Below are 13432 nucleotides of genomic sequence, written 5' to 3' on the forward strand. Positions count from 1 at the left end.
AAGCCTCTAAATCTCTAATTGAATATTTTCCATTGCTCTTTTGCCAATTTCTGGACATGAGTGCTCATCTCTTGACAAGTGGGGTATCTCTGTCACTGAACAAATTTCTTACAATGAATTCTCTAGAAAAGGTTCCTTAGTTAAAAGTGGAGCCTAGAGTTAAGGGTTTTATGTTTGTTTGTTTACGTTCTAATGGTTGTTGTTTATTGTTTCTGCTTGTTTGTTTTAGGTTTTGTCTATTTTTCTTTCTTTCTGTTACAAGGTTTTATACAGTTCAGGCTTACCTGGAATTCACATGTCACAGAAGATGACCTTGAACTACTTACTGACATGCTGCCTGTATGTCCTGAATACTTGGATCACAGACATAAACCATACCAATTTTGCATTCGCTATTTATTTATTATTAGAAGTATTAATCTGATGTTTTGTGAATTCCAGGTTCTCATTCAACTTAGTGAGTTTTTTTGTTTGTTTGTTTTTTGTTTTGTGTGTGTGTTTTACTTTAAATCTATTTTAATGTTTTTCTTTTTGTCTTCTTTTGTATTTTGCAGCACTAAGGATTGCATCCAGTGTTGTACATGCTTGGCAAATGCCCTTTCATTAAACTGTATATTTTAAAAAACTATCCTCTTTAAAAAAAATACTTCTTTATAAATGTTTTGATATTATAATTACTTCACCTCTATTCTTTTTCTCCCTTCACACACTCATATTTCATCCCCACCTTGCTATTTTGCAAATTCATTCCCTTTTGTCTTTATACGCATATATGTGTAGCATAAATTAAATACCTATGTATTTCTAAATGCATAAATATGCCCTACTCAGCCCCTATAATGCTCCTGGCATGTACATTTTCAGATTTGACCATTTGGTTTGGAAAATCAACGGAATGTTCTTCATTGGCAAGACTGTTTCTCCTGCACTCAGCTTTTCATTAGCTGCTTTAGTTCTCCTGTTTAGTGAATAAATTCTTCTAAAGAGTAACAGTGCCCCCCCCTCCAGAGTATTGACTGCTGAGTAAACGATGCTACCTGTGCTGAGTGTGGAGAAAGAACTACGCCACTGACAAAAATCCAAAGAAATATAAAATCTTGCAATTTTTGAATTGCTTGACATTAGCAAAGTGACCATTTCCCACAAAAGACCACATTTTATACAAAATTAGCCTGCATAGGTTATGAATTTTATCATCAAACTGCTGTGGGATCATGCTTATTTGATAACTGTTCATAAATTTAAGAACAATTGAGTTTTCAAAAGTTGAAAATCAATAAACTGAATATTCAGTGTGTTAAACAAAAGTAATGTGAATGAATTGGTCCTTTTGCATATATGATGTTGTGTGCCCATTAGAAAATGCCTCACTGCCCAGTCCAGAAAGTTCAGTGAAAGATATAGGAGATAGGAAGCTACAATTGTAAGCAATGTTCATAGGGCGCTGGTGGGAAAGCAGTAGAAATGACACAAGGATTATTTTTAATTCTACATATTATGTGATATATATCATTTTGTGGACACTATGAAGTAAGAAGCTACAAAGCAGATATATTTCATATAAAATCTATAGTTTCTGAAAGCCCGAACCCAAGTTCTCCCCCTAAGGCTATGATGTATAGCTTAAATTCTCTGACAAATAAGATAACTAAGATCCATGTGTTTGGGTAGTAGAGCTCTATAAATATTTAGAAAAAGAGCACAAATAGTCTTACACATAAATAAACCAACAGGAATTGAGTGCAAAGGATTCTATCCTTGTCTTTAACTGTTTATAGACTGAAAAATGGGAGAAAGATTACATAGAAATAGTGTACAATGTGTTATTAATGTTGAAATTTTTGAATAGTAAATTCTGAATTAAGATTTTTTTTCCTTTGTCCCTTTCCCCTTCTTGGAGTACCATGCATGTCTCTTTCAGGGTTCTTCTTGTTTCCTAGCTTCTCTGGTGGTGTGTAATGTAGGCCAGTGCTCCTTTGTTCTATGTCTAAAATCCATATATGAATGAGTACATGCTATGTTCATCTTTTTGTGACTGGGTTACCTTACTTAGAATGATCTATTCTAGTTCCATCTATTTGCTTGAGAATTTCAAGATTCCATTTTGATGTTGATGTTTGTTTGTTTGTTTCTGTTGAGTAGTATTCCATTGTATAAATGTACCACATTTCCTTTATCCATTCTACAGAAGCATCTAGGTTGCTTCCAGGTTCTGGCTATTGCAAATAATACGGTTATAAACATTGTTGAACAGATGTCCTTGTTATATGAATGTGGGATTTCTGGGTATAACTTAAGAGTATAGTTGCTGGCTCTTGTGTTAGACTAATTCCCATTTTCTTGAGGAACCACCATACTGATTTCCAAAGTGGCTTACCAGTTTGCATTCTCACCAGCAGTGGAGGGGTGTTCACCTTTCTCCACATACTCCCCAGTATAAACTGTAATTGGTGCTTTTTATTTTAGCCATCTGACAGGAGTAAGATGGTATCTCAGAGTTGGGAGCTCATTTTAATGGAAGAATACTCCCTTAGCCTAGAGACTTGGGGGGAGGGCCTAGGACCTACTCCAAATAACTTGACAGATTTTGATGGTCCCTCATGAAAGGCCTTACTCTCCCTTGGGAGTGGATGAGGGATGGGATGGGGAATCTATGAGGGAGGGCATGGGAAGATGGGATGGAGATGAAACTGGGATAGAGAGGTAAATTAAGAAAATAAATTAATGAAAAATTAATTAAAAATTGTATCCTCTGACATTTGGATAGTTGTCCATCTAGATCTGGAAGAACATTTACATTAGTGTAATATATATGCATGTATTTTGTAGCGTGGAAGCTGAAAACCCAATTTACGCACAGCATTTTCATCTTAAAGAGAGAGAAGTTGGTTCAAAATAGTTGAATGATCTATCCAACACACACACACACACACACACACACACACACACACACACACACATGCACACACACACACTTTTAAATGAGTTATAAAACAAAGGCAGGGCTCTCATCTCTACTTGTCTCCGCAGAGTTTGGCAGCTTATTAAAACAGTCAGAGGCATGCCTTCCCTACAGGCATCAGAGCTCTGTCTACTTTTTCATGTCTAGAGTGATGCGTTATCTCAAAGATTAAAGAGATGTTGCTAAAGAATCATGCATCCAGTGGCTGTGTAGGAAGATCTCAGCCAGCATTGCTGAGATCAGCAGCCAAAGGGCCTCTCCATTATTTGCACAGTTCATTGTTGCATAGGTGTATCCGTCCTATCATTTTCATTCTGTATCTTGTATTTTCCATTTATATTTCTAAAGAAAGCTTCTCCAGAAAAAAATGTTCATTATTAGCAGAGACAATTAATTTACCAGCTGGTTAGATCTTTTTTTAAATGACGGAACAGATTTTAGTTGAATCCCTCTTTAATGTTTGCTAGGCTGTGCATCTGTTCACAGTCCAGTCTTCTCTTTCCTCCTCTACACAAGATTTATTCTCTCAGCACCATCATTATCTATGAGTCCTGTTACCTATGAGTACAACTGAGTATGTAAATGAATAAATACATAATATTCTAATGTGTGTAAATATCTTCTTTCTGGTAATTGTAACTGTTACAAAAGAGACTATGATGACCAGAAATACCTTCTTCATCTTATTGTGCTAAGAGTATTAATTTACACGTAAATTGCTGCCATTCTTTATTAGAAATGTAAACATTATACTTCCATATTGTATATGTATATAGATAATGATATATGTTTAGCTGTATGGCAAGAGTTTATTAGGAAAGTTATGATACAAAGTTATGAGGTGATCAAAGTGATTTGAAAATAATGTACATCATTTAACCATACATATATTATTTTATTACATTTATCATATAATAACAAACCTAAAGTTTGTTTGTATTGTGTATGCATTAGGTAAATATTTCAAAGCAGTGTTACACTAGAAGTGTTTCTTGCAGTGAAAAACATTTGCATCTCTGCCTTTTCTACCACAGTGAGCTAGTCATTTGATTTCAGTATCCAGCATCCAACTGGAAAACAGATGCCTCCTCTGGAGTTTGAAGAGCTACAATGAGCTACACAGCCCAGAGCTGGGCTTTCAGGTGATCTTCTGTAATATATTCATACAGCATTTTATTAAATGACATTTATTATTAAAAATAAATATGAGTGAAACTAGCAATTCTAACTTACTCTTAAAAGTGGAAAAGCACAGTTAATAGCTTAATACATTTCATTAGACTAAACCACATAGACATTTATAGTAGAAATATTCTCTTACTGTTAATCTTGTAAAATATTAAACTATTTTTATAATGGCTCTTACCGAGTAACAATAAACTGTCACACATCACATATTATATGTATGTGTTTCTTTTGAATGTGTTATTACTACAGTAATTATCTTGCAAACAAACAATGGCAGTGCCATTTTTATCAGTAGTTATTTAAATAAACACCTGAAGAAACAAATAAAATAAAAATGCACAGTGATATTTTAAAGCTGTTAAATCAACAACTGTAGTACTTGATGAAGAGAGTAAAAATAGAAGCAAATTGCAATTCTATTTAAGTCTGTGTTATCAAAATAATAGTTGTAGAGAACTTTTAATGTTTTATATGGTTGTTAAGATTAAATATCATAGAAAAGAATATATATATATATATATATATATATATATATATATAACTAAAAGATGGAAAAGTATTTTTCATGTAATTTCATTCAAAAGCAGTGTAGTATAAGTTATAGTGAAGAAATCAAATTTATAAAATATTATTTATAGAAGAAAATAAGGACATGGTAGAATGAGTTACACAATAGTAAAATAATTTTAACTTACATGTATGTGCTACTGTGATACAAAGGGTAAATTTTGATAAGCAATGGGAACTCTCTGTAACATGTGTGTCCATTACCATATTGACTGCTTTCTCCCAAGTTTTTATATCAATGCCCACAATGTTGGCTTATAAATTCTGCAGCTATTGGTAGGAAAAACAGCTGGTTATTTTCTCTGCCTACCTTGCAGTATTTCCTCACAAATCTCAGGAAAGGTGATGATGCTAAAATTTTCTTAATCTTTAGTGATATCTGCTGAGCTCATATTTTTGTATATCACATTTTAAAGAGTCAGAGGAAAACATTCCTATTTTATTGTTAGTTCACTTTTTCTGTTATTTCATACACACATAAATACACACACACACACACACACACACAATACTGACTTGTGTATATCTTGTGTCTATTTAGTCTACTCTCAAGTGTGTTTGTATATTTGGTGCTGAAGTTGTAACTCTAGTATGAGTTGATATACAATGATAAATTTAAAATGGAATTGAGTTTAGTGTTGGGGATATTTGGATTTATCAGAGTTTATATATGTCTCAAATTATATAAGTCTTCATATTTCATAGAGTTGGGAGGTTTTCAAGAATATAGGCTTTTTTTCCAAGAGAAAAGAATGTGCTAGGCCCTGGGATAGAGATAAGAAGGGAACTATAGGGAATAGGTTTTCTGCTACCATGTAAATCACAATATCAAACTGAAATATGCAGACTTGACAACAAACTCTTTTATTCACTGAGTCAAATCACTCTCCACCTTCCCCCAAAGACTAAAAGTTTATGTAATCAGGTAATAACAAATAAATATGAAATATTCTAATTGCTTGCCACCATGAAGTGAATAGGATCAAGACCAATACTCTGTAGCCTTCAGTAGTTGGATGCTGATCCAGGTACTCACTGTTTGAGAAGAATAATGTATGTAGTTTCTTAAAAATGTTTTCTTTGAGAAACAAGGCTGTCTATTGAATTTATCATGCTCAATATGTCATGAGCTTTTACACTGTGGGATGTTGAAAGAATTTTCCTGTGAATTTTTTTTCAGCAAGAACTAAAAATTTTCTTATTATCTAAGAACTTTTGCTGATTTTTGTCATATCTCCCTCCCATTTTCCCCATACTCTCAATTTGCTCAGGAGTTCCTGTCCATTTCTCCTTCTCTGGAGGACCATATATGTCTCTCTTAGAGTTCTCTTTATTTCTTAGCTTCTCTGGAGGTATGGATGTGTAGGCTGGTAGTCCTTTGCTCTATGTCTAGTATCTGTATATAAGTGGGAACATACCATGTTTGTCTTTCTGTGACTGAGTAACCTCACTCAGGATGGTTTCTTCCACTACCAGCCATTTGCCTCCAAATTTCCACATTCCATTTTTTGTTTGTTTGTTTGTTTTTCCCTCTGAGTAGAACTCCATTGTGTAAATGTACTACATTTTATTTATCCATTCTTTGGTTGAGAGGCATCTAGGTTGCTTCCATTTTTTGGCTATTACAATTAATACTGCTATGAACATAGTTGAGCAGATGAACTTGTTGTATGAAAGTGTATCTTTTGGCTGTATACCTAAGTGTAGACTTGCTGGATCTTGAGGTAGACTGATTCCCATTTTCTTGAGAAGCTGCCATATTCGTTTTCAAAGTAGACACACCAGCTTGCACTCCCACCAGCAGTTGAGTAGTGTTCCCCTTTCTCCTCATCCTCTCTAGCATAAACTGTCATTGGTGTTTTTGATTTTAGCCATTCTGATAGGTATCTCAGAGTTGTTTTGAGTTGAATTTCCCTGATGGCTAAGGGTATACATGAAGATCTCGCTAGAGCAATAAGAAAGCAAAAGGAGATTGGAAAAGAATAAGTCAAACTCTCAGTATTTGCAGATGATATGATGGTTTACATAAGTGACCCAAAAAGTACATAAGGGAACTCCAAAAGCTGATAAACACCTTCAACAAAATGTCAGGATACTAGATTAATTCAAAAAAATCAGTATCATTACTATATACAGATGATAAAGGGGCTGAGAGAGAAATCAGAGAAACATCACCTTTTACAATAGCCACAAACTACATAAAATATCTTGGAGTAATGATTACCAAACAATTGAAAGACCTATATAATAAGAACTTTGAGTCTTCAAAGAAAGAAATTAAAAAATTAAAAAGGATGTTAGGCCATTTCTTAAGTGTCTTTCAACCATTTTAGGTTCATCTATTGAGAATTCTCTAGTTCTGTACTCTACTTTTTAATTGGATTATTTGGTGTCTTGGTGACTAGCTTCTTGAGTTCTTTGTGTATTTTGGAAATCAGCCCACTGTCACATGTGGGGTCAGTGAAGATCTTTTCATATTCTGTAGATTGCCATTTTGTCTTGTTGAATGTGTTCTTTGCCTTACAGAAGCTTCTCAGTTTCAGGAAGTCACACTTATTAATGGTGATCTCAGTGTCTGTGCTACTGGTATTATGTTCAGGAATGTTCATGAAGTAGTCTCTTGCACCAATATGTTCAAGGGTACCTCCCACTTTCTCTTCTAAGAGGTTCAATGTGGCTGGATTTATGTTGAAGACTTTGGTCCATTTGGACTTAAGTTATATGCATGACGATAGATATAGGTCCATCTGCAATCTTCTACAGGTCAGCATCCAGTTATGCCAGCATCATTTGTTGAAGATGCTTCCTTTTTTCCATTATATAAGTTTTGCTTCTTTGTCAAAAATCAAGTGTTTGTAGGTGTGTGGATTAATATCAGGGTTTTCAATTTGATTGCATGGGTCGACCTGTCTATTTTTATGCCAATACCAAGAATTTTTATTTCTATAGTTCTATAGTAGAGCTTGAAGTCAGGGATGGTAATGCCTCCAAGGGAGAAGAGGATGGTGGAGGAAAACATGAGGTATCATGGAGGAGAACATGAGAGATAGTAAAACTGAGTATGGGGAAGAATGGTGGAGAGCAAGAAAAGAGATACCTTAACAGAGGGAGCCATTATAGATTTAAATAGAAATCTGTCACTAGGGAAATGTCCAGAGATCCACTATGGTGAACATAACTAACAATCTAAGCAATAGTAGAAAGGCTAGCTTAAATGTCCTTCCCCTATAATAAGAATTATGACTACCTTAAATGACATTCTAAAGCCTTCATCTGGTATCTGATGGAAGCAAACACCCACCGCTAACTACTGCCCCAGACTCCTCAAATCCAGTTGTAGAGAAGGTGGAGTGATGATCTGACCAAGTGAGAGCACACTTGGGGAACTAGTATTGGACTGAATCTAGTTTTCTGAATGTGGGTGCTAGTTGGGTGGCCTGGGCAATCTAGAGGACCTCTGACTGTGGAACCAGTATCCCTAGAGCATGAACAGCTTTGGGTGCCCATTCCCCATAGAGGGATAGTCTCTCAGTGCAGATACACTGGGGAGTGGGTAGGGGACATCTAGGGAGCAGGGGATGATGGGAGGGAGAAGGAACTGGGATTGATATGTAAAATAAGATTGTTTCTCAATTAAATAAATTTTAAAAAGAATATTTAAATAATGGTAAAAATGGTTTGATTTATGCTTCTTGATTTTCAGTGAATATTGTTCAGAGGCAACCAAAGTGCCATGACATGTGCACTATTGGTTTCAATAGAGTTTGCATAATTTGAGTGGTTTGCAATTGTCATTAATTCTGATTATTTTTGGAGCTCTTTCCATTTGGAGAATTCATTTTTGACTATGTTACAGAATAACAGGAGAATAAAGTCCATAACCATAAATAGTTGTTTTATGATTGTTAATTTATAATTTTATAAGTTATTGCTTTTAGTAATAAACAGTTACTATTATTTGCTATTAAAAAAGAAATGTTTGCTGAATTAATATTATATATACTGAATTTTAGAAGCATTTGGAGAAAAACATTATTATGTGATTATTTAATACACACTGGAATTGAATCTGCCCTCTCCTATTCAGGCTAATAGTAATATACATGAATACTAGCCCAATTCAGGTCATGTCTGTGTAACTGTTAGTGTACTATTTCTAGTTTTGATGTATGTCACTTATTTAGTACTATTATTTAATTTAGAACCCTAGGGTTGCATATTTTTACAGTTTTGATACCTGCTCTTCATCTTCCTAGATTTTTGCCTATCTACATGACCATAATTCCTTAGTTCTTCACTATTTTGTATTAAGTATTTAATGTAATTTCTTCTTATCAGTACTATATTATCATTGTATTGAATATAATTTATTGTAGCCTCATATTATAGTCAGAAGATGCATACCAAATTATTGAAGAGTAAATGAATTGCTATTTTAGCCAGATTTGTTGAAATACAAAAAGAGATGAATGGAACAGAATACTACAATCTATTAAATTTACTTGTACTGATTTCTTAAAAAAAAAAATAGCATGACAATGGTAACAGAATAACATGGTAATGGTAGCAGAGAATCTTTTACATTTTTATAAAGAAGTAAAATTTAAGAACATTGATACTCCTAGAAATAGCTCCTAGTTGTTATTTTTTTCATTACTGTGCTCATCAATGAAAAGTGCTAGTGTCTCCCTCATCGCATCCTGGACAAGATACAGGTTTCATATGTGCAATGCTTCCTCTTACAGTTCCTTGTATAATGACTTTCAGTAAAGTTTTCATTGAAGTTAAGTGGTAAATAGTAGTTTAAGCTACTATCTGTAGCTTTAAACCTGGAAATTTCAAAGTCAAAATGCGAGCAAAGAGTTAAAGAAAACCTGCATTGTGCTTAACCCAACATATCAGTGCTTATAACAATTAAATATCATGAAATTTCAACATGTCCAGCCATTGGTACCCAAAGGATAAAGTCTAACCAGCGCTTGGCATCTGTGTTGTTGGTGATTTTACAGGCAAGTGAGCCAGCCTCCATCATGTTGGGACTCATGCAGGCAAAGAGTGGTAGATTGGGACATCAGTCCTAGTCATAAAAGCCCTTCTGTACTAGAGATATGTTAAATCATCACAGCTGAAGTAAAAAAAAAAAATCAACCTTAGTGTAAAATATAAAAGGGTAAAGTTATCACAAATTATCACATGTGGCATTCATTGTCAATCAAAATGCCGCTCAAATTTTATCATTTAGTAGGATTTGGAAACAGTTGAACAATTAACGGAAGAGTGTAGCTTTTACATTTATACAACCAGTGACTAGTGAAACATTATACCTAGTGTGCTAAGGGAAGAATGGACCCTTTATTTTGTAATGAACCCAATTGAAGCCCCTTTAAACACAGTGTAATATGGTTTCACTGTTTCACAGAGCCTCTCATTACTTGCATCAATAATACTAGGTAAACTACTGTTGAACTCCACAGCATTTATCTAGCAGCATGAAAAGCATTAATCTATGGGGTGCTTTTGATGAATTGAAGTTCAAAAGCAAAGCCAAAAATGACTTCTTAAAAAGTGCTTTACAACGTATTTATTAGAAATGTGTCAACTGCCAACAACCTAAAAGTAGCTTTGCTTTTGGCAAAATCATATTCTTGCCAGCTTGTAAACACTGAGATAGCATGAATTATCCTCTCTTTGAATACATTAAAAGAAAAAAAGTGACATATCTGGGTATATTATTTCTCAGTCACCTCCTGATACATTCTTCATTTCTTAAGGTGCATTGTTATCAACACAATGTGTCATGCTATACAACATGCAGGCAGGTTTTGCACTTATTAGAGAGTAGTACTTAGAAAACTTAAAACAAATCATATATACCAGACTTAAGGTGAGAGTACATGTTGTACAATTATATGTAAACTTGGATCCTGCTCTTAAGTTCTGAGGAGATTTTTGTGATTAAAGTGGTAGCTTTTATACTATACCTGGTAGTGGCATGTTCATCTACATGAGTTTATCACATTTCATTCCAGTCTAATTATCCCAATGATATGAGTGATGGTTCCCAAAGTTGGTACTTTTTTTAACTTTTCACAACATTTTAGGACAATTCTTGGTGTATTATTTGTGAAAATCTATACAGTATATTATTCACTGTTTACTATATAGCAGGGTAATGTTAGGAAGAGAGATTTTAGTCTACAATAATTTTGAAAATTGAACTATATGTTAGTATATTATTTTCTTCATTCTTATTGTATTAGAACAAATACTTGAAAATATAACAAAACAAGGTTTTTACTTTTCCCAGAAAATTTAATCTCTCTCAAAGAATTAGATTTAATACTTTTTTATTGAAAGCTTTTTGACTCATCCACATTTCTAGCATTATTTCCTACTTGGATTCAGATGAAAGACAATAAACACATTCTTTCCAGGATTCTTAAAGTCCACTCAATTTATTTTGTTTTATGCAACAATAGCTTATAATTATGTAATATTATGTAGGATAAAATGTATTGCTCAGAAAATTTGTTCTAGTGAAATACTTGAAGGAAAAATCACATATGTTTGCATTTCTTTCTCTTGGAGATTCACAATGCATTCTGCCATACGTGAAAAGCTGCAAGAAGGAGCTATATATAAAGTGAGCCCACTGTATTTATTACAGTATGTATGCATGTTATAAGATGGTGTTTCTTCCTAGTCATATATTAAAGCTACCTTATGAAGAAGCTATAGTTTGGAACTTGATTAAAACACTCATTTTCTTTACTCATATCCATTTTAGTTCATTTTGCACTCAAACCAATTTTGAATTAAATGCAGTCAAGAGAAATTAATTTCAAATTATCATTCATAAAAAATTAAACATTGTAATTGCGAACTTTTGCCTCTACTATACTTCAATGGCATGTTATTATATTTTGTGTGCTACAGTTCAGTGTTAAGAAATGATATTTTAATGATAATACATTGAAATAGTTAGCTTAAGAGAAATTTTTTCCAGTGCTCTGGATTATACCTAAAAACAACTTATAGTAAATTTAAAGATAGCCACTAATATAATTATAAGTGATTACTAAATAGCAAATTAAATTAGGTACAATACTTTTTTTTTTACAAAATAATTTTATTTTTCATATGTGCTTTAATTGTCCTTATATGTCAAACCTGAAACATATTAAGTGTATATCTTGGGGAATGATATACACATGAGAAGACCTATTTAACTGATTTTTCTTACAATTTTGTCAGATTTTAACAATTCTTCATGGCTTTCCTCCTTTCACATGTAATGTTTCCCAAAAGAACTCACCATGTACAATGAGGACATACTCTGCGCTGCTTTGGCCAATGGTGTTCGTGGCTTCACACCTATACGTGCCATTGTCCGTTTTGTTCAGGAAAAGAATGTTGAGTTCCCTACCACTCACGACCATTCGATCAGGATCTGGTAATTCTGCACCATCCTTCGTCCACAAAACAGGTTCTGGCCTATTGGACATAGCATGAATATAGAGAGACAAAACAAGAAATATTGAATGTTTACAAAATAGTCAGACAATATATGATATCAATTCATCACTGAACTCTAATGACTATGATATCCACTGCATATGAAATTTTCTCTTCAGTTTTATTAGAATCAATATAATATGAAATATATATTTCTTTCTGCTCAACTTCCTTATTGAAGATGTTTTATTTAGGAAATCTGCTAAAATATTTTGACTTTGACACAAGTTTCTGATAATGACACCAGTTTCTAAATCTTTTGTGACAACTTTTGTAATAAAAATATCTTTGTTCTAATGATGCACAGCTATGAGATGCTATAAATAGAAACTCTCCATGGGCTCCTATAGAGCATCAGAAAGGGCTACTTAGTTATAGAACAAAGACCTAATCTTCTGAATTTCTGTGATGAGGAAGATGTTGAAGATTGAGTTGGTAACCAATGTCCAGTGATGTTAATAGACAGGCCTATGTGATGTAGTCTTCATGAAAATTCAAAGACCTGGTGTCTTTAGGAAAATTCATGAATGACAAAACTGCTTATAGAAGCCATGAGTTAACAATCAAAATTCATAATTCTATGAGCAAGATACCCGCTTTTGAATTGTTTATCTGGTAAACTCGAAAGACCTCTATAAAATAATGGAGGCCTTTGGCATTGTTCATTTGCATGCTTGTCTAAAGAATCAGATGCTAATACCATTTGCTGAATCCACCCACAAGCTTTGTCAGTAGCTATAGAGATATCAATCCAGAACTAACATAGAAGCTTCCTCCCTTACAACTAATCTTCAAAGCTCCACCAGATGTATGCAGGCTGCTGGGAAAGCAGAGTCATCTTCAGTCGCCTCATCTGATTATCATAAAAACTGTGAGACAAACCTGACAGATAATTTGTGCCCATGTTTGGAGTTTTGGCACAACTGTTATGAGGTCAGGAATCACTCTTGGATAGATTTTAAAGCCTGCACCACAGGAAGGAACCCATGCCTTATAGTGTAAATATGGTCATAACCACATGTGCCAAGTGAGTATCCTTTGGCTCTAGAACAGTAGTTCTCTGCCTTGCTAATGCTAGGACTCTTGAGTAAAGTTTCTACTCTTGTGGTGTAATTATTTTATTGCTACTTAAAAACTGTAATCTTGGACTGTTATGAATCATAATGTATATATCTGATATGCAGGATATCTGATTTATGA

At 33.8% G+C, this 13432-nt stretch overlaps 1 protein-coding gene across 3 annotated transcripts in view; it reads right to left on the reverse strand.

Annotated features, from left to right (window-relative positions):
• The window catches only part of Cadm2 (cell adhesion molecule 2), an 863789-nt gene that overhangs the window by 65089 nt on the left and 785268 nt on the right, over window positions 1-13432 (reverse strand). For all 3 annotated transcript variants that reach the window (XM_051191742.1, XM_051191739.1, XM_051191743.1), the window contains one exon: window positions 12033-12211. In XM_051191742.1, the coding sequence (XP_051047699.1) occupies window positions 12033-12211 (179 nt within the window). The remainder of the gene's footprint in view (window positions 1-12032; window positions 12212-13432) is intronic.

Source organism: Phodopus roborovskii, unplaced genomic scaffold, assembly GCF_943737965.1.
Source record: "Phodopus roborovskii unplaced genomic scaffold, PHOROB, whole genome shotgun sequence".
In the NCBI taxonomy this organism is placed as follows: Eukaryota; Metazoa; Chordata; class Mammalia; order Rodentia; family Cricetidae; genus Phodopus; species Phodopus roborovskii.